This window comes from Leptinotarsa decemlineata, unplaced genomic scaffold (genome assembly GCF_025532065.1).
Source record: "Leptinotarsa decemlineata unplaced genomic scaffold, Ldec_3_MD MMD2_P_RNA_scaffold_6, whole genome shotgun sequence".
Lineage (NCBI taxonomy): Eukaryota > Metazoa > Arthropoda > Insecta > Coleoptera > Chrysomelidae > Leptinotarsa > Leptinotarsa decemlineata.
Window position 1 is genome coordinate 12,734,192 of NW_027412533.1, and position 21,153 is coordinate 12,755,344.

At 33.0% G+C, this 21,153-nt stretch overlaps 1 protein-coding gene and 1 long non-coding RNA gene across 2 annotated transcripts; one reads left to right on the forward strand and one right to left on the reverse strand.

Moving 5' to 3' along the window:
• Nucleotides 1-1,095: 1,095 nt before the first annotated feature.
• Nucleotides 1,096-20,881, reverse strand: LOC141480153 (uncharacterized). Its single transcript, XM_074170009.1, has 2 exons — nt 10,954-20,881; nt 1,096-1,405 (listed from the first exon to the last, which is right to left on the reverse strand). Exon 1 carries the CDS (start codon nt 17,235-17,237, stop codon nt 12,972-12,974), a length of 4,266 nt encoding a protein of 1,421 aa, XP_074026110.1. The 5' UTR covers nt 17,238-20,881; the 3' UTR covers nt 1,096-1,405; nt 10,954-12,971.
• Nucleotides 3,718-12,013, forward strand: LOC141480154 (uncharacterized). The gene is made up of 2 exons (XR_012464196.1): nt 3,718-4,126; nt 10,940-12,013. It is a non-coding gene; the product is annotated as an uncharacterized lncRNA (long non-coding RNA).
• Nucleotides 20,882-21,153: the final 272 nt, after the last annotated feature.

A 21,153-nucleotide genomic window follows, 5' to 3' on the forward strand; every position in this document is an offset into this window, starting at 1 on the left:
AATGTGACCGAGCAAATCTGAATAATAATTCCGGAAAAGTTACCCACTCGTCTTGAAGAAATCCTCTACATCTGAAACAACACTTCTGGTTTATGAGCATTAATGTACACTTAGATACAGTATATTCAAATCGTTGGATAGGTAGGGGAGGTACGGAACATTGGACTGTGTGATCCCAGGATGTGAATCCTCTAGATTTTTGCAATTGGGGTTTTCTTATGTCATAAGTTTATTCCATTTCCGTCAAAAATGTTGAAGACCTGAGGAATGGGATTATTGCTGGCTGTGCAACAATAAGAAATACACCAGGACTATTTGATCAGATACAGTAATCAATTAGGCGAAGAGTTGAATCTTGTATCATATGTGAGGGAGGTCATTATGAAAATTTATTGTAGCTTCGCGCCTATTTATTAGTTATTGTTATTTTCTGTTATTGTTCTGGTTTAATGCCATTTCATCAGATAATTCTTGATACTGTATTGAAGTAATGAGCAATACAAGTGGATATGTTTAATTTTTTGCATAAAAACGGCACCCCATACGAAAAAAAAAATGAGAGATTGTTTGACATAATTGAACGATGAATTTGAAAACGATTTTTTGTGTGAGTTACCTCAGTGGTGTACTACTTTTTTCTTTAAAAACATCGAGATCATTACCTGTATGCATGTCAATGATCATGAAATTTTTAATTGCATCTCAACAATTATGCAATAACTACCTCTTAACAGCCGCCAAATTTCATTTGCATATCTTAATTGATTTCAGAGTAGTACATAAATAGTAAATTTTTAACAACCCGTATTTCTGAAAACAAAACATTTGCTGACAAAAGTTATATAGCAAACTGTCATTATTTTTTCATGCAGTTTGTAGCATTTATTCACTAACAACTTGTATAGTTCAGAAGAGTCCAATTTTTTTTAACAAGAAAATTCATCATATTGGCACCATTGCCAATGTATATATAATAATATATAATATAATAATATACTGTCTGATTCACAACACGGATTTCGGAGAAACAAATCTATCGAGACAGCTTTGTATCACTTACTAAGCCACATACATGATGAAATAAACAAAAACAAGTGTATTCTATCTTTATTTTTCGACTTATCCAAAGCCTTTGATATGGTGTGTCCCGAGTTTCTTAGCCGTAAACTTCAAGACATAGGTCTTCCGGGTAGTATTAGAAATTGGGTCTTATCTTTTGTGAGTGAGAGAAATATGATAGTCAAGTGTAACGGGACATCCTCTACAGCCAAAAACGTTGAACTTGGCGTACCTCAGGGCTCGGTACTGGGTCCACTACTGTTCCTCTTATATATCAATGACCTTCCCCAAAATATAGTAAATGCTCACCTAACAATGTTTGTTGATGATACTACCATAACTGTTTCTGGAAATAATGTTGAACAACTCATTAGACATCATAATCGATATATTCAGTGCATAGTGTCAAAGAAACAAACTTATTTTAAACACGAACAAGTCTGTATCGTTGAAGTTTCACTTTAGTAGAGATAACCCAGTAAATCCGATCATAAATGATATCGAAAGCTCTTTTGAAGTGAAATTCTTAGGTACCTACCTAGACTCTCACTTAAACTGGGAAAAGCAAGTCGATCACACTTGCTCTAAAATGAATAAAGGTTACTACGCCCTTAGGCAACTGAAACCAAGTTTAGATGAATCCGGCCTGCTCAGCATCTACTATGCTATGGCCTACTCTCATATGAGCATGAACATACTTGTCTTGGGTATGGCTAAAGATTTCTCTCGAATATTTCTAGCCCAGAAAAGAATAGTAAGACTTATCTATAACATAAGCTACAGGGACAGCTGTCGACCTATCTTCATAGAGAAGAAAATTCTTACAGCTCCTACCATTTTCATCTTCAAATCCATAATGTTTGCCAGAATAAACCTACACCTATTCAGAGAAAACTCCTCCGAGCATTACTATAATACACGTAATGATGACCTTCTTAGAATTCCCCAACATAGAATGACACTTTTTAAGAAGTCTCCTCAGTACAATGCCATTACTTGCTTCAACAAGTTACCAACTGTAGTTAAAGGAATTAGAAGCGTCATAAAATTTCAGGCAATCATAAAAAACATTTTAATAGATAAGTGCTATTATAGTTATCAAGAATTCTTGAATGACAACCTCACAAACAACTCATTGTGAATTTATGTTTGTAGATATATATGTGTATGTGTGTAAATATATACCTATATTTTTAAATGGGTGTGTGTGTTTACGTGTATGTGAAATTTTAAGTTATGCGTTTAATAGACCTAGATTTAGGTACCTTATTTTTACATAAATATACCTGTGTGCTTTATATTTCTTATATTATATTTTAACATTTAAATTTTAGTTTTTTAACTTATCTATGTGAAATTTCTGGCTGACGTATCATATATACAAATTGTATCATAAGTGGTAAATAAAGATATTTATTTCTGACCGGGATATTATAAGCTTATATCGTCATAGTTACGCTATCAATAAAGAGGGTCATAACTCCCTTGGGACATTATAGATTTTATAATTCCCTCTACCTTTCACAAGTAAAAATAAATAGAAATGAAAACTGAACCATATTTTATTTATTCACGTCATTACAAATAATAAATGTACAATTTTGAAATGTTCCCTGAAAATTACTTCCGCCACTGGAAACAATTTCTTCTTTTGTATGGCTGGAGCTGCAATCTAACAAATATCTGTGCGCAAACCGAATCACTCATTGGATCGCTCAGGAATTTGTCACTATCGTGCTGTCATCTGTGCCTCACTAATTAGTAAAGTTCATCAGTTCGCAGGAGAGATGTCGAGCTCCGAGTCGATGCCGCAATCTCAGTTCCAAGAAAGTGGAATCCATGACAGATGCAAATGTCAATCTGATTATTCAACAAATAACTCTCAATCTCACTAGCACTATTGATACAAACTTTGCACAATTACAAGAAACACTCAATAGCACTGACAAACGTATAAAAATCAACTCTAATAAAATTCTAAAAATAGATCAAAGGGTTGATTTTCTCGAACAATACCCCAGAAGATGTAACCTTCGAATATATGGTCTTAATCTCAGGCCTGAACAGAATTTGGAAGAAACGCTTCATGAGTTTTTGACTAATAAACTTAAAATAAAAAACTCTACAACCTCTGATATTGAAAGCACATTCAAAATATCTGATAAGGTTGTGTTGGTGAAGTTTGCCACATACCAAATTTGGCAAGCAGTATTCAAAATGAAGAATACACTCAAAGGCTCCAAAATTACTATTAGAGAAGATTTGACTCCTTTCTGTCATAAAACCGCAATACTGGCTGGAAATAAAATATGGATATAAAAATGTATGGACCATTGACGGAAAGCTTCGTATCAAAGTTACATTATTCCCGAGCCAACCCTGGACTAACCTGTTTATTTATAGATAAAAACCGGTAATTGCTGACATTGCATTCTTCCCGAACTTTATCTCTTAATTGTTCACAACCATTGTTTGATGTTTACAACCTATAACATATCATAAGCATTTTAACCAAGACTTATCTTTTGATGATTATGAATTCTACCCGGGAATTATCTTGCATAGTAAGACCTTTTCCCGTAAATTATCTTTTTACCTTTACCAATGTCATAGTGTGTCTATATAAGCACATGAATTGTTATTGGACATAATTAGTTTGTGACCAGCTTTCTATTTGAATAAAGCACATAGTGAGGTCTGAATAACTTTTATTTGTGTGAAGTTCAATTAGTCAGAGTTATAAAACTAGTTCAACATTACTGGTGCTTCTACGAACCCCAGACTGCTGGAAGCACAATGTAATTGGCGCAGTCGGTAGGATACCTGTACAGACAACAAGCAATTTACTGCCTGGTGATTACCAAATCTTCGACAGGAGCTACAAGACCAAACCACAGTGTATCGGGAAGAGGACTGGATATTCTCTTGCGTTGCACGGGGCTGATTCTTGGACCGAATATTCGAGAAGAAGCTGACAACCATCTAGGGACCGAATATTCCTGGACCGGTTACCAGAACAAAGAAAAGAAAGACAAACAGAAACAAAAGAAGAGACCCAGAAGCAAGGGTAAGACTCTCAAACAATTCCTTCGAACCTTTTTTTTTGCATTTATACCATATATCCTTATTTATTTATATATCCTTAGTATTATAGTGAAGTGAAATAATTATTCTCTCATATTATTATTATTTTTATGTTTCGAGATATTTTGGAGTTGAGAAAAATAAATACTGACGCTAGACAACAAATAAGAACATTACGAAATAATTCAAATTCAGACTTAGCTAATTTGAGTGAAAGTTTGTCGTCTTTGAGCTTGAACTCTGATAATAATATCATGGCTGAACCAAATTATCAACAATTTAGACTATTTTTGGATATTATTCCTACATTTAACGGAGATCCGTGTGAACTAAATAACTTTATTGCTGTATGTGATGAAACATTTCAACAATACAACAATGAACCTCAGTTTATAAAAAAATTAATATTTAGAGCTATATTGAGTAAACTTAAAGGAAAAGCTCTCACACTGATAGCCAGCCGTATTGAATTAAACACATGGAACGAAGTGAAAGAGATTTTGAAAATCTCATTCTCTGATCAACGATCTTTTAATTGTCTATTACAAGAATTACAAAGTTTGAGACCACAACTTAAAGAAAATCCTTACAGTTTTGGTGTTCGTTGCCAATATGTGAGAAGTTTAATTTTTTCTTCTATCAATAATGACTTAAACATGACTAGAGACGCAAAGGTTGCACAGATTGACAACATCGAAAAGCTAGTGTTGATCACATTTTTGAAATATCTTCCATCAAACATTCAAACTATTGTTCGTTTGAAAAATCCTAATTGCTTAGAGGAAGCTATGAAACAATTTATCGAGGAAGAGAATTTTTTATCCTTGGTAAATGAAGGAAGGAAGAATTATACACAGTCATATACACACTCACTACCAAATCCGAATTTGAAACCACCAATGGAAAAATCATATCAACCACAACCCAATTATTTACAGAAAAAGATTATTCAACCAACTTTTTCTGCATCAAATAATTTTCAAACACCACAATTCCGAAATTATAACCAACAACAATTTGGTAATATCCAAAGACAATATTTCCCAAGTCAACCAATTCAACTGACACCTCGACAAGTGCCTCAAAAATATTTTTCAAACCAAAAAGTATTTGGTAAACCTTCCAATGTAAACGTTTGGAAACCAAAAAATCAACAAGTGAATAATAAACCAACACCAATGTCTACTTCCACCAGACATTTAAATACACAACAGAATTTCTTTCAACCACAATCCAAACCTAATTTTCGTGTAGAAGAATTACATCGTAATGGGGCTTTATTACCTCATCCTTCTGAAGAATATTTTTATTTTGAACAACCAAATAATGATTTTGAATCAGAAATAGAGTATCAAACAGAGTATCAACAAGAAATAAATGAAGAATTTGAAAATGAAGGCTTAATAATAAATAATGAAGATCCCGAATTTCATGTCAAAAAACAAAATGAAAATTTTATTTTACTAGCCTCTGGAACGGAAAAAACTCAGAAATTAATAATATGGAACAAAGAAAATTACCATATATTAAAATTTTAGGATTTCCAAAACCTCTAAACTTATTAATTGACTCTGGCAGTCATATTTCTTTAATTAATCCAGTAGTAGCTAAAACTTACTTTCCAGAATTTATTGTTATGAAACTAACTGTTATAAAAACCTCTTGTGGACAACAAATAACGAAATACGAAGCTCATATTCCAGCCTTTGCAGAATTTTGCACAAATGAAAGAATTATTTTTACATTATTTGATTTTCATCCATTTTTTGATGGCTTGATAAGCTTCAGAGACCTTCGTAATATGGGTTTCAATTGGAATTTGCAAGAAGGATACCTATATCGGAATGATATAGCTATTCCAGTATATCAGTGTTCACCTTCAGACTATAACGGTTATACAATAACAGTAAATGATAATGCTTTGACAGATGGAACTTATTATATTCCAAGAAAAGAAATAAATTCTCACTGTTTTATACCCGAAGGTATTGCAACAGTAGAAAACGGACATACTTTAGTTGAAATTCATAATGTAAATATTGAGGACACATATCGCACTAGTATTTCTAAAGGGACACAACTCAAAAATCAATATGAAAAAAATCGATAAATATTTCTTTATCGATCATATAAACTGTATCAAGTTGATACAGTATCATCTGAACTATATCAAGTTGATACAGTTTGGATGTTAATACAACTCGATACAGTTAATACAACTTGATACAGAAATATTTACCAATTTTTTCATAGTCTCAACTCAAATATACCGATTTTTGAGTTGTGGCATTTTAGAAATACTAGTGCGATATGTCAAACTCAGATGCCCTTTACAAGTTTTTCCAATTGATAAATTTGAAATATGTCAGGCTGAAATAAGAAATTTTCATCCTTACATAAACCAACAAGAAATTGAAAATCTCCTAAGAATCGACCATTTAAACGAAGAAGAAAAATCTAATTTGATTAAATTATGCAAACAATTTTATACAATATTTCAATACCCTGATGAACCTCTATCTGCAATCACACAAACAAAGCAAGTTCATAAGGAAGAAGTACAAAATCAAATTTCTAAAATGTTAGAAGATGGCGTAATAAAAGACAGCGTAAGCCCTTGGTCTAGTCCCATATGGATAGTACCAAAGAAATCAGATGCAAGCGGAATAAAAAAATGGAGAATTGTTGTAGATTATAGAAAATCGAATAATAAAACCATTCAAGATCGATTCCCCATACCAAATATTGATGACTTATTGGAAAAATTAGGTAGAGCCCAATACTTTACCACACTAGACTTAGCTAGTGGTTTCCATCAAATAAAAATGCATGAAGATAGCATTGAAAAAACAGCTTTTTCAACAGATTTAGGACATTTTGAATTCATGAGAATGCCCTTTGGCTTAAAAAACGCGCCATCAACATTTCAACGAATGATTAATGAAGTTTTGAAAAATCAAATTAATAAAATTTGTCTTGTATACATGGATGATGTTATTATTTTCTCATCAAATCTAGAGGAACATATAATAAATCTCAGAGAAGTTTTCAAGAAATTTCAAGAATATAATTTAAAAGTTCAATTAGATAAAAGTGAATTTTTGAAACGAGAAGTTGAATTTTTAGGACATGTTGTAACAACAGAAGGAATAAAGCCAAACCCAAAGAAAATTGATGCAATTTTAAAATTTCCTATTCCAAAAACACATAAAGACATTAAAAGCTTTTTAGGACTCATTGGATTTTATAGAAAATTCATTGACAACCTAGCCAAAATAACAAAACCACTTACTCTTTGTCTTAAGAAAGGTAAAAGAGTGGAACATACAAAAAAATTCATTGAAGCTTTTGATCTATGCAGACAAATTTTGTGTAATGAAACTATTTTAATCCATCCTGACTTTTCAAAAGTGTTCACTTTAACAACAGACGCAAGTAAGTATGCAATAGGAGCAATACTTTCTCAAGACGGAAAACCTGTATGTTATGCAAGCCGCACTCTCAATCCAAATGAAATAAATTATTCTGTTATCGAAAAAGAATTATTAGCAATTATTTGGTCTGTGAAATACTTTAGACCTTATTTATTCGGAAGATTCTTTAAAATACGATCAGATCACAAACCTCTTAAATGGTTAGATAATCTAAAAGAACCTAATTCTTAGTGAGATGGAAATTATTATTATCCGAATATAACTATGAAATCGAATATATAAAAGGTAAAGACAATGTTGTCGCGGATGCCTTATCTAGGAATCCACAAGATGATATTTCTATCATAAATGAAGTCGGAGATATAGATGATATCATTAATGAATTTTTGAATGATGTCCCTGAGAATCATACTACAACAGCACATTCAGCTGATGAAACTCCCTTACTGACTTTTCCCTATGCAGAGAAACCTTTGAACTTTTACAAACATCAAGTCATAATAAAGATATCAGAAGCCTCACCAGTACCTCTTTGTATTAGAGAAAAAGTCTTTGACAATAATAGATATTTTATTAATTTGAGAAAGAAAAATATAGAAGAAGACTTAGAAAATTTTATAGCAGAACTGAATAATGATACAACTTATCATTTATACTTTCCCGACAAAGAACATGAAAAATATTTCCTGAAAATAATTCAAAATAAAATCATTAACTTGCATTCCAAATTGATTATTTGTTCAACAAAAGTGAAGGATGTAACTTTACAAAATGAACAAGAGAAAATAAACTATCACCATGTTCATAAAACAGGTCATAGAGGAATTACTACAACCATTGAATCAATTAGAAAAAATTATTATTGGCCAAACATTGTCAAGGATATAACAAATTATATCAACAACTGCAATATTTGCCAAAGATCCAAATATGAAAGAAAACCTAATGAATTTCAATTTCAACCTATTCCTGTAGGTACCAGACCTTTTGAAAGAGTTCATATCGATACATTGTCGATAGCAAAAGAAAAATGTTTAACCATTATTGACACGTTTTCTAAATTTGCCCAAGTATATCCAATAATGGGAGCAAATTCTATAAACATTCTTGATGGAATACTGATTTTTATTTCACATTACGGGATACCTCATACAATTGTGTGTGATGGTGGCAGCGAATTTAATAACAATAACTTTCAAGATTTTTGTAGGCTACATAAGATACAAATTCATGTAACAACTCCAGGAAATCCTAATTCTAACAGCTACATTGAAAGATTTCATTCAACATTTCTTGAACAAGTAAGAATAAAAACAAGACAATACCCAACAGAATCCTTGAATAATTTAATACGATATTCAGTATTATATTATAATAATTCGGTTCATTCATCCACCGAATATACTCCTTTTGAAGTCGTAACTGGACACTTCAATTCAAAAGACCCTTTCGATATAACTGATAAAGATATTGTGACGAAATATGTTCAAGACTTAAAGAAGTTTTATGACAAAATGAATACAAATTTGGAAGAAAAGAAAACTGATCAATTAAAAAGAATTAATGCTGATCGCAAAAAACCTATGACAATAACACATCAAGATCAAATATATCTCAAAGAAGAAACTAGAGATAAACTCGCACCCAAGTTCACTAAAATTGAGCCAGTTGCTCAAACGAAAAATAAAGTTAAAACTGAAACATCTAAATATTCTAAACACAACTTGAAGAAACGCAAACAATACTAATATGCTTTTGTTTGAAGGTGATTGACAATGTTTCGTGATGAATTTCACTAGTTCGGACTTCCATTGTCTATTATATAAAATGATTTGAAATCCCTGAAACAAGTAAAAAAGAATAATTAAAAAAAGAATAGTTGAAAATAACAATTATATTAAGCAACAATAAACCTGAAATGAAATGATAGTAAAATAACCTACAAGTAAAAATATAATAATTGAATAAATAAAAATTAAAGGAATGCAAAAAAAAAAAAATAATAAAAAAAAAAATAAAAAAGTGTAGAGATTCCAAGTCACGTTAGTTCACGACGTTTCGATTGTTGGTATCTACAATCGTCTTCGGGTGATGACTGGACTGATTCCTCCGAGAGATGACTATTTTATAGGTTGTTGAAATACTTTCACTTTCTCTACTTTCCATTTTCCGCTTCACTGATTCCGTGAGAGATGACCGATTTGGCGGGAGTTGGTCATTCCTTTAATTTTTATTTATTCAATTATTATATTTTTACTTGTAGGTTATTTTACTATCATTTCATTTCAGGTTTATTGTTGCTTAATATAATTGTTATTTTCAACTATTCTTTTTTTAATTATTCTTTTTTACTTGTTTCAGGGATTTCAAATCATTTTATATAATAGACAATGAAAGTCCGAACTAGTGAAATTCACTAATATGCTTATTTCTTCATATATTTTCAGATGGACTTAATGTTCATACTGTCGATCCTTTTAATCATTCACCCTATTAATGGATCCATTCAGAAACTTAATAACCCAATCGTACCTATTAATGTAGGAAAAACAAAAATCATTGTGAGCAAGCATACATTTGTCAGTTATTTGATTATTACTGAATTCTTTGAAATGAAACATCATATCGATATCCAACTGAGTTTCATTGCTAATAAGAAAGGCATAAGTAATCAGTCAGACTTACTTTTACGCCAAGCCTTTACTTTATCTAAACAAATTGACCATCTTTTACAGACAATAATTCCACACATTGTTAGCAAACGCGGACTGATAAATATTGGTGGAAAAATATCCAAATGGTTATTTGGAACCCTTGATGATGAAGACGGTAAAAGAATTGATATGATCCTAAATCATATAGAAACAAACAATCACCTACTTAAAGACGCAATAAATAATCAGATATCTATTGCAAAAGAATTTATGACACAAACAAATCGTACTTTACACCAGATAAAATCAAATATAATCATAACTATGAACCTTATTGATAAATTTCAAGAGGAAATCAATGAAATAAATATTTTACATCTGATAATCGATTCCCTTATCAACTTACAAAGTCATTTAAATCAAATTGTAAACGCAATTACATTTGCAAATTTTCATCGAATACATCCTACATTTCTTTCATTAACAAACTTACGTATTATGATACAAAAATTGAATATGATATATTCTACTGATCAAATAGCTACATTCAAAAATCAACATAGCTACTATGCATTCTTAGGAATACAATTACTTTTCACTAGTGAGAGGATAATATTTCTCATACACTTTCCTATTTTGATGCCCATTGTATTCCAAACGTATTTCCTTTATCCTATACCACTTCTAAATAAAATGATTTCACCTCAGAAACCTTTCCTTACCTTGAATGAGAGTAGTGAACTTTACCAATATCACGATGAACCTTGCCCAGAGATTGAAGATTTGTGTTATTGCAACAATAACCTCCAATCCGAAGAAGATTGTATTGTCATGGTCATTCTGAAGAATGAAGCCGCCAACTGTACTACATTGAATGTCCACTTGGAAAAAGCCATTGCAAACCAAGTCACACCATGGAACGTCTTATTCTCGACACCTAGCAATGCCATTATAACTGAAAGTTGCTCTGTCGAAAACCATCATGAAGTCAAACCTGGGAGTTACCTCATTACAATCCCAGAAAACTGTTATTTTCTCATTGGCAATGAGAAATTTTCTCATGGAAATGATGAGCTGACACCGATGAAAGTCATCCAGCTTCCATCATTAAATATTTCCCGATTGTACACTAGACCTGTACCAATCAAGCTTACCAAGATGAATTTAGAAGAGATCCAACATCTCACAGCGAAAATGAACACCCACCATGAAGTTTTCCTGCCAGCCGAGCCTGTAGCAGCCTATTCCATACCCATATGGACCATTATCCTCATTTGCCTGGCACTCTGCATAGCTACATACTTTGGGGTAACATGCTACTACATCCATTCCTCCACTTGATGACTTCGAGCTGACCAACCAGCAGACCCAGCCTAGTCAGCCCAATCTGCCCTAGGCTTCCCTTTTAGGCGGGAGGAGTTACATTATTCCCGAGCCAACCCTGGACTAACCTGTTTGTTTGAAGTTGTGGAATGACTGTGATTGTTGATTTTCATAATTATTATTATGATTGCATGCATGTGATTAATTGAACCACAAATAAAATGATGAATACTGTTCGAAGTATATAATATTGAAAAATGTATAGCTTGAGACAATGGATGTTAATGCTACGTATGTCAACTGATGACTGACTGCTGACCCGACAGATGGGCCGAGCAAGTGCGCAGACACCTATGATAATAAATGAAACATGGTGGGTCACCAAAATATTACCACAAATCATAACATAGCCGGCCGCCTTGAAATATTGATTTCAAAAAACAAAAAAAAAAAGAAAAACGATTCCAATATAATAATGTCATAATAATTATATCTAACATGCAGTTCATCACACTGCTCAATATGGTTCATCAGGTAAGAAACAAATTTTATTTATTGCGCGTTTGAAATTACCACTAGTCGTGCGCACAGTCACTACGCGCACTATTCCATCTTGCCCAGGATAGACAGCTTCAATGCGCCCAGTACGCCAGCTCGATGGGGGGAGGCTATCATCCTTGAGGAGAACTAACGCATCTAATTGTATTGACCTGGTGGAATCTTGCTGCCATTTGGAACGTTGTTGCAGGCTGTGGAGGTAGTCTCTACTCCACCATTTCCAAAATTGCTGTACCATTTGTTGTAGTCGTTGGAAATGTTTCAAACGATTGAACGGGATGTCAATGACATTTGACTGTGGTATACTCAGCAGGGAATCACCAATTAGAAAATGTCCAGGTGTAAGAGATTGGTAATCATTAGGATCATTGGACAGAGGAATCAGAGGACGCGAGTTTAAAATTGCCTCTATCTGTATAAGGACAGTGGACATATCTTCAAAATTCAATTTTGCATCCCCTAAAATGCGCTTGAGATAGTACTTAAAAGATTTAATAGCAGCTTCCCAAATACCTCCGTGATGTGGAGATTTTGCGGGTATAAAGTGCCAAGTGATGCGATTTTCAGAGAAATATGATTGACATTGTTCATTTTTGATTGTATCAATTACTAATTTGTGAATTTTTTCTAATTCATTGTTTGCCCCAATGAAATTAGTAGCGTTATCACTGTAGATATGACTACAGAGACCTCTGCGTGAAACGAATCTTCTGAAGGCTGACATGAATGATTCTGTTGTGAGTTCTGTTACTAATTCTACGTGAACAGCCTTTGTGGCTAAACAAATAAAAATACATAAATAAGTTTTTATGAGAGTTCTACATCTGGATTTTCCATCCTTTAGTAGGTAAGGGCCTGCTTAATCAACCCCACAATACGTGAAGGGTCTTGTAGGGGTAACACGCATTTCAGGCAGTTCACCCATTAGACGAAAATGATCAGTTGGTTTGGCTCGAAAACACGTTAAGCAATTGCGTAATACGCTACGTACAGTATTTCTTGCATTTAATGGCCAAAATTTTTCACGAATTTGAGAAATAATGAATTGTGTGCCTGCATGTAAGTTTTTGTTATGTGTATGTTTTATAAGTAAACGTGTGAATGCATGTTTGGATGGAAGTACGATTTGGTGTTTTTGATCAAAACCTAACGGAGATTTCCTCAACCGACCACCGACACGAATTAGACCTTGTGAATCGATGAAAGGGGAAAGAGAAACTAATTTACTTTGCTTTGATATAATCTTGGATTTATTAAGGCATGTAAGTTCATTTGAAAATTCTTGTGCTTGAATTAAACGACACAATTTTAAAATTGCATTATCTATTTCTTCATGAGAAATTAACCCAGTTAGTTTCTTATTCCTAAATTTTATGTTGTGATAAAATCTAAAAATATATGCAGTTACATGTAGGAGTTTATTGAATGATGAATACTTTGAGAAAATATCAAAATTCAAAGAGGAATTAAAAGATAAAACCATTTTTTCCTTTCTTGCTTCCGGCACTTCAGACATTATGGTCTCATGATTAGTTGGCCATAAATCTGAATCATAAGTTAGCCAAGGGGGGCCGTTCCACCAAAGGGTGCAGATTGATAAGTTTTCAGGATTTAAACCCCTGGAAACAATATCTGCGGGATTTTGTGCTGAACTCACATGTCTCCACTCATAACCTTCAGTTAATGACTGGATGTCTGCGACTCTATTGGCAACAAAAGTCTTCCACTTGTACGGTTCAGCACGAAGCCATGCTAAAACTATTTCAGAGTCTGTCCAACAATAATTGCTGGTTATGTTAATGTGCAAAGAATCCTTAACCTTTTGCAATAATTGAGCAAGTAACAAAGCACCGCATAGTTCCAGCCGCGGAAGCTGTATTACTTTAACAGGTGCTACACGTGATTTAGAGCAAACTAAACTTGATAGGATTTCATCATTTTGATTTTGTGAAACAAGGTAAACAGCAGCACCATAAGCAGCTTCTGATGCGTCGTAAAATCCATGTAAATGGAATGACTTCGCATTGTTGATAGCAATGTGCCGAGGAATGACTAAAGAATTTATAGCAGGGATTGATTCAATAAAAATTTTCCACCTTTTTAAAATATTTTGAGGAATTGGAGCGTCCCAATCACATTGAGCTTGCCAGAGTTTTTTTAAAATGATTTTTGCATTGACTACTACTGGGCTGATTAGGCCTAAAGGATCAAATATTTGAGATATGGCTGATAAGATTGTTCGTTTGGTGGGGTTACACTGTGAATTGAGAATGACAGAATATTCAAAACGGTCCTGTTGTGAGTTCCAGGTAATACCCAAAGTTTTTCTTTCTTTACTATCCCTTATTTCAAAAATGGTAGAAGAACATTGATCCGTTTTATTTTCAAAAATTCTATGATCATTAGAAACCCATTTTCTTAATAAAAAGCCTGCTTGCTGCAAAATATTGCTAAGTTCATATTTTAACTGAATTAAGTCAGACAATGTATCTGAACCAAATATAACATCATCAACATAGAAATTGTTTATGATAATGTCACTGATATTAGGAAATTCAGCTTGGCAGTCCAAACCCACTTGATGCAGAGAACGAGTAGCTAAAAAGCTAGCACTTGATGTACCATATGTAACAGTGTTGAGTTGAAAATGTTCAATAGCTTTAGATGGATTACTCCTCCAAACGATTCTTTGCAAGTTTCTATTCTCAGGATGAACTTTCACCATTCTATACATTTTGGATATATCTGCTGTTGCAACAAATCTGGGGATACGCATGCGCAGCAAAACGCAAACCAAATCATTTTGAATTGTTGGTCCAACCCTCAACACGTCATTCAACGATAGATTTGTTGAAGTTTTTGATGATCCATCAAAAACCACGCGTAGACGAGTTGTAGAACTGTTTTCCTTGATGACGGAATGATGAGGCAAATAAAATTTTATGTCATTGGGGTCATCGAGAGAGATGTCAATTTTGGACATATGTCCCAGTTGCTCATATTCATTTAAAAATTCCTCATATTGATTACGAAGATTAATGTCTTTAGAAAGCTTTCTTTCTACAGACTCTAATCTACTAATAGCAGCATTCAATGATTCTCCTAAGTTCTTGTACGACTCTTTCAAAGGAAGTTTGACTACAAACCTGCCTTCATGATCTCTAAAATAATTCTGGCGGAAATGACTTTCGCATTCCAGTTCTTCATCAGAGAATTGAGTTTTCGTTTGGGTGACATTTTCAATGCTCCAGAATTTTTCAAGTTGCTCGTTGAGTAAATTGTTTACTAATAACATGCAACTTGGATGAGCTTCTGGGTTCTTAATTTGTAAAGATCCTGAAATTATCCAACCCAATCGAGTTCTCTGGAGAATGGGTTTATTTCGCCCTAGTTTAATTTGACCCTTGACTATGAGATCAAAAAATATTGATGCACCAAGTAATACTTCGATTTTTTGTGAAATGTTATATTCTGGGTCTGCTAATTCTATTTCATCGGGTATATCTAGACACGAGGGATCAAATGAAAATTGCGGAATATTTGATGTAATTTGTTTTATAATAAGAAATTGAAGATTGTTAGAAAATTGTCCATCTTTTGAGCGAATTTGAATATTGCATTGAGATGATATATTAATTGTTGACTGACTGATACCACATACAGGTAAGTTTACATTAGTACCAGGTAGATTGAGTTTCTTGAATACTTCTAGTGAAATGAAATTGCTTTGAGAAGCAGAATCTAGCAGGGCTCTACATTTAATTGGATTTTTATTAGAATCAAGAATATAAATAATTGCTGTCGACAGAATCACCTGATTTTGGTTCCCTTGAGAAAAATGAGATGTCAATGTTTGAATAGGTGCCGCATTTGTTATGTCACTAGAGATGCTGGGTTCACTTGATTCAACAAAATTGTTTTGTTCAATTTGACTGTTTGATGTGTTCGAATGACTTCTATTAATGTTATTTGTTGTATTAACGAATGAGTCATCATGCAAAATAGAATTATGTCTCCTTTTACATTTTTTACAACTATGAGCTGACCTGCAAACTTCTACGGAATGTCCTGTCCGTAAACAACTCGTACAAATCTTTAGTTTTTTAAGTTCTATGTATCTTTGTTTAATTGATAAAGACATTAATTTATAACATTGATATATTAAGTGCTGTTTTTTGCAAAAAATGCAAGTTTTTTCATTGACTGTGATATGAGTTAATGACTTTTCATTCATTTTAGGTTTTTGAATAGATTTACTGTCGAGTTTTTCGAGCAATTGACATTTTTTAATAATAAATGATTCTAATGCCTTGAATGTAGGATTCGTGTTTTTGTCGATTGAGGATTCCCAATCTCTCTGCGTTTGAGAGTCAAGTTTGGTTGTAATGATGTGAATGAACAAAGTGTCCCAACTGTCCACTGGCTCACCAAGACTTTTCAATGCCCTAGTGTGTTTTAACATGTTATCTAATAATTTTCTCAAAGAAATATGTGACTCCCTTTGTATATTTGGAAAATCAAAAATATTTTTTACATGATTGTGAATGATTACCCTTTTGTTTTCAAATCGTTCTTTTAAGAGGTTCCACGCGATATCATAGTTACTTTCTGAAATTTCTAAGGAGTGCACAGCCTGCCTAGCATGACCCTTCAAACAAGACTGCAAATAATAATATTTTTGAATGTTACTCAAAACAGAATTTTCATGAACAAGACCCTTGAATGTTTCATAAAATTGCAACCATGTATCATATGATCCATTAAATTCAGGTAAATTTATTAAAGGTAATTTCAAATGGAACTCATTAAGAGGATTCGATGCTGCAGGAGAAGAGGTGCCACTAACATAACGTGTTAAAATATTTTCTGATTTGGAAATCATTTCATAATATTTTTTTTCATATGCTTCCCTCTCCACCAGCTGTGCTTCAGAATCATCTAATAATTCAATGGCTGATTGTGTTCTTTCAAATTCATACCAATTTTCTTTAAGTTTAGCTACTCTTTCCTGTAGTTCCCAGCGATCATGCTGTAACCCAGAATCAAGCAAATAATTAGCAAATCTAGTGGCCTGGCCTTTTAGTTGGCCACGGCGAGCCACTAATGATTTTAATTGTTCGTCCATTTTATTTGTGTTAAATGAATTTAAATAATTTGCAAATTGAAAGGTAAAAACATAAGTCCACCAATCCCCTACACAAATATTGACGGTAAATAAATGCAAAAAGGGAACATAAACTGACTTACGGATTGTGGAAATTAGGATCTCTTTTTATTCGTCGGATGTAGAAAAACTTATCTCGACTTAGGAATTGTTTTTGTATTTGTTGACTTCTTTGTCCAATACTCGATTGCAACCTTTTTTTGAAAGTGCCTGGAATCGACGGCTTGTAACGTCTGATTTGCGATGATTTCTTGATTGAATTAATATTTTGATCGATGATTTGTTGGTACTTGTTGTATGTTATCGATGCTGATTCTCAACCGTTTTAATGATATTTGGCTATCGAAGGACCATGTTTGAAGTTGTGGAATGATTGTGATTGTTGATTTTCATAACTATTATTATGATTGCATGCATGTGATTAATTGAACCACAAATAAAATGATGAATACTGTTCGAAGTATATAATATTGAAAAATGTATAGCTTGAGACAATGGATGTTAATGCTACGTATGTCAACTGATGACTGACTGCTGACCCGACAGATGGGCCGAGCAAGTGCGCAGACACCTATGATAATAAATGAAACATGGTGGGTCACCAAAATATTACCACAAATCATAACACTGTTTATTTATAGATAAAAATCGGTAATTGCTGACATTGCATTCTTGCCGAACTTTATCTCTTAATTGTTTACAACCATTGTTTGATGTTTACAACCTATAACATATCATAAGCATTTTAAGACTTATCTTTTGATGATTATGAATTCTACCCGGGAATTATCTTGCATAGTAAGACCTTTTCCCGTAAATTATCTTTTTACCTTTACCAATGTCATAGTGTGTCTATATAAGCACATGAATTGTTATTGGACACAATTAGTTTGTGACCAGCTTTCTATTTGAATAAAGCACATAGTGAGGTCTGAATAACTTTTATTTCTGTGAAGTTCAATTAGTCAGAGTTATAAAACTAGTTCAACATTACTGGTGCTTCTACGAACCCCAGACTGCTGGAAGCACAACGTAATTTCAAGATAAACAATAATATAGTGAAACCGAGTTTCAACGATTCATGTAAACTGATGGAAGAAGCTCTCCACTCGGATGAACAAGAAAACTTATTTTTTTTAGTAATTGTTGGTGCAATATTTGAACTCTCTTTTTTTTTCTCCACCAGATAATATTCATTAATTTATTATTAGTTCATCAACTTGGAATATAATTTAATGTCCTTCGATATGCTGATACATTCAACTCATATGATTTTTTTTCTTTTAATAATGGTTAGAATGCTTTTTATATTTCAAGTGTCAATAAAAAATTTGTGTTTATTTTTACACTATCATGAACATTCATATAAATTTAGGATTCTATGTATCTTTAGTTCCACTGATTTGATTTTAATTACCTAGGTAGCATTTTTTTTTCTCTCTGTTTTTTGTTCGTGGTACTCTTAGTTATGAATCTCAAAATCGCAACTCTGAATGTTAGATCGCTGTTTGCTGGGTTCGACCATTTGAAAGAGATAATACGTCAATACAATTTTGATTTGATAGTTATAACCGAAACATGGCTTTCGCCAAATATTTCACAGCACATTGTTGATGTACAGGGTTACGGAATGATACGAAAGAGGAGGAGGAATAGCTGTATACTATAAATCCAAAATTGAATTGAAAAAATTATGCATTGACGATTCTAACACATCTTTCGAACAATTGCGGGTAAGTTTTCAACTGAATGATAAAAATATAGGAGTTGTTGCAATATATAGACTCCCTCACACTAATGTGAATGAATTCATTACTTCGCTTGAAAATACAATCCCTCAAATACTACATACTGTAGACGAACTGATTCTTGTAGGAGATATTAATTTGAATATTTTAAATAACTCTAATAATAACACTCGCAAATTTATAGATTTTTTGGAAGCTTACGGTTTCACAATAGTAAATGACGAACCCACTAGAGTAACAAATTCAAGTGCGTCCCTGATTGATTTTATTGCTGTATCCAATACGGAAAATATTTCAAGCGCGCAGACAATAAATTCAGATATAATTTCCGATCATAGTTTAGTATTCTGTGAGTTAATTTTTCAATCGATGAAAATGAAACATACTTACCGTACTTTCAGAAATTATAAATATTTCAACTATAATAACTTTCTAAATGATCTCATGAAAATGCCATGGCATGATATATATCTTTTAGAAAATGTAGATGAAATTGTAAAAACTTTCAACGATTATTTACTTTGCGTATTCGATGTTCATGCCCCCATAATAAGGACGAGAATAAGCAAACCCAAAGCTCCCTGGTTGACTGACTTTTTGAATATCATGATTAAGATAAAAGATTCAGCTTTCGCGAAATATAAACGGTACAAAACGAGTGATAATTGGAACACCTATAAGGATTTGAGAACCATGGTGACAGCTGCTATACGGAAAGAAAAAAAAGCCAACTTGAATTTCATTAAAAATCAACAAAACGCCAAACATCTATGGGACACATTACACTTATTTGACATTGTCAATCGTAAAGACAGGAAAGATATTCCTGAACATCTTTCTAATCCTAATGAAATAAATAATCACTTTATTACTTCGGTCACTCAAATTGCGACTGAACCTCCGGATACTCTTCTTAACTTCTACAAAACAACGCAATTTCAAGAAAATTTAACTTTTGAATTCCATCAAATCAATATGGATGATATTAACATGATAGTCAACTCCATAAAAACGAATGCTACCGGATCAGATAAGATATCTACCAAAATGATCAAAATATGTGTCCCTTACTTAACTCCAGTTCTAACATATTTAGTCAACAAATGCTTTGAAACCAGTATCTTCCCGGAACTATGAAAACAATCTACTATTTTTCCTACAAACAAAATTTCTAAACCTTTGACACCAAATGATTTGAGACCCATAAATATAGTACAATATCAAAAACTGTAGAAAAGGCAGCCTATAGTCAGATATACTCTAATGTCTCTGATAATAACATCCTGCCTGAACACCAATCTCGTTTTCGGAAAAATCACAGTACATCTAGTGATCTTTTGAAAATGACCGACGATATTTTTTCAGCCACCGATAATGAAGAGGTCACTCTTTTCTTGTCTCTCGATTACAGTAGGGCTTTCGACACCATGAATCACGATCTGATGTGCGCTAAACTTGGTTTTTTTGGTTTCAGTAAGGAGGCATGTGACTTTATTAGTTCATTTAAAAAAAATAGAAAGCAACGTGTTGTGATAAAGGGTAGTCAGTCTGATGATATGAGTGTATGTCATGGAGCCCCGTAAGGTTCAATTCTCGCCCCGTTACTCTTATTATCTACACATCTGACTTCAACATTCATACATATGCAGACGACACTAACTTGTACTACTCCGATAAAGTAAATCAGCTTATTGATGACAAAACATCTTTCAATAATGATATAAAAAATTTTGTTTAGATTTCGCAGCAACACTGCCTAAACCTTAATCCTAGTAAATCATCTTTAATAGTTTTTGGAAAAGCCAAATATCGTGGAAGGGCCATAGATAATATCGATTTGTATATTGATGGACATTCTGTGGAATTGACTGACAAAATAAAATGTTTAGGACTTCATATAAAATACAACCTCAGATTTGTTCATCAAGTCAATACTCTCATTCAAAGGTCGTACGGTACCTACTCTGAAACATCTGTATTCAAACAGACACTATCTTAGTAGGTCTCTCAAAATTACTCTTTCAGACGTACTGATTCTATCTATGTTTAATTATTGCGATGTCGTCTATGGCCCTTGTATCGATTCCATAACTTCTGCAAGAATTCAGAAAGTACAGAACGCCTGCATT

Coding starts and splice junctions, on each gene's coding strand:
- LOC141480153 (XM_074170009.1), bottom strand. CDS start 17,237: ATGGACGAACAATTAAAATCATTAGTGGCTCGCCGTGGCCAACTAAAA.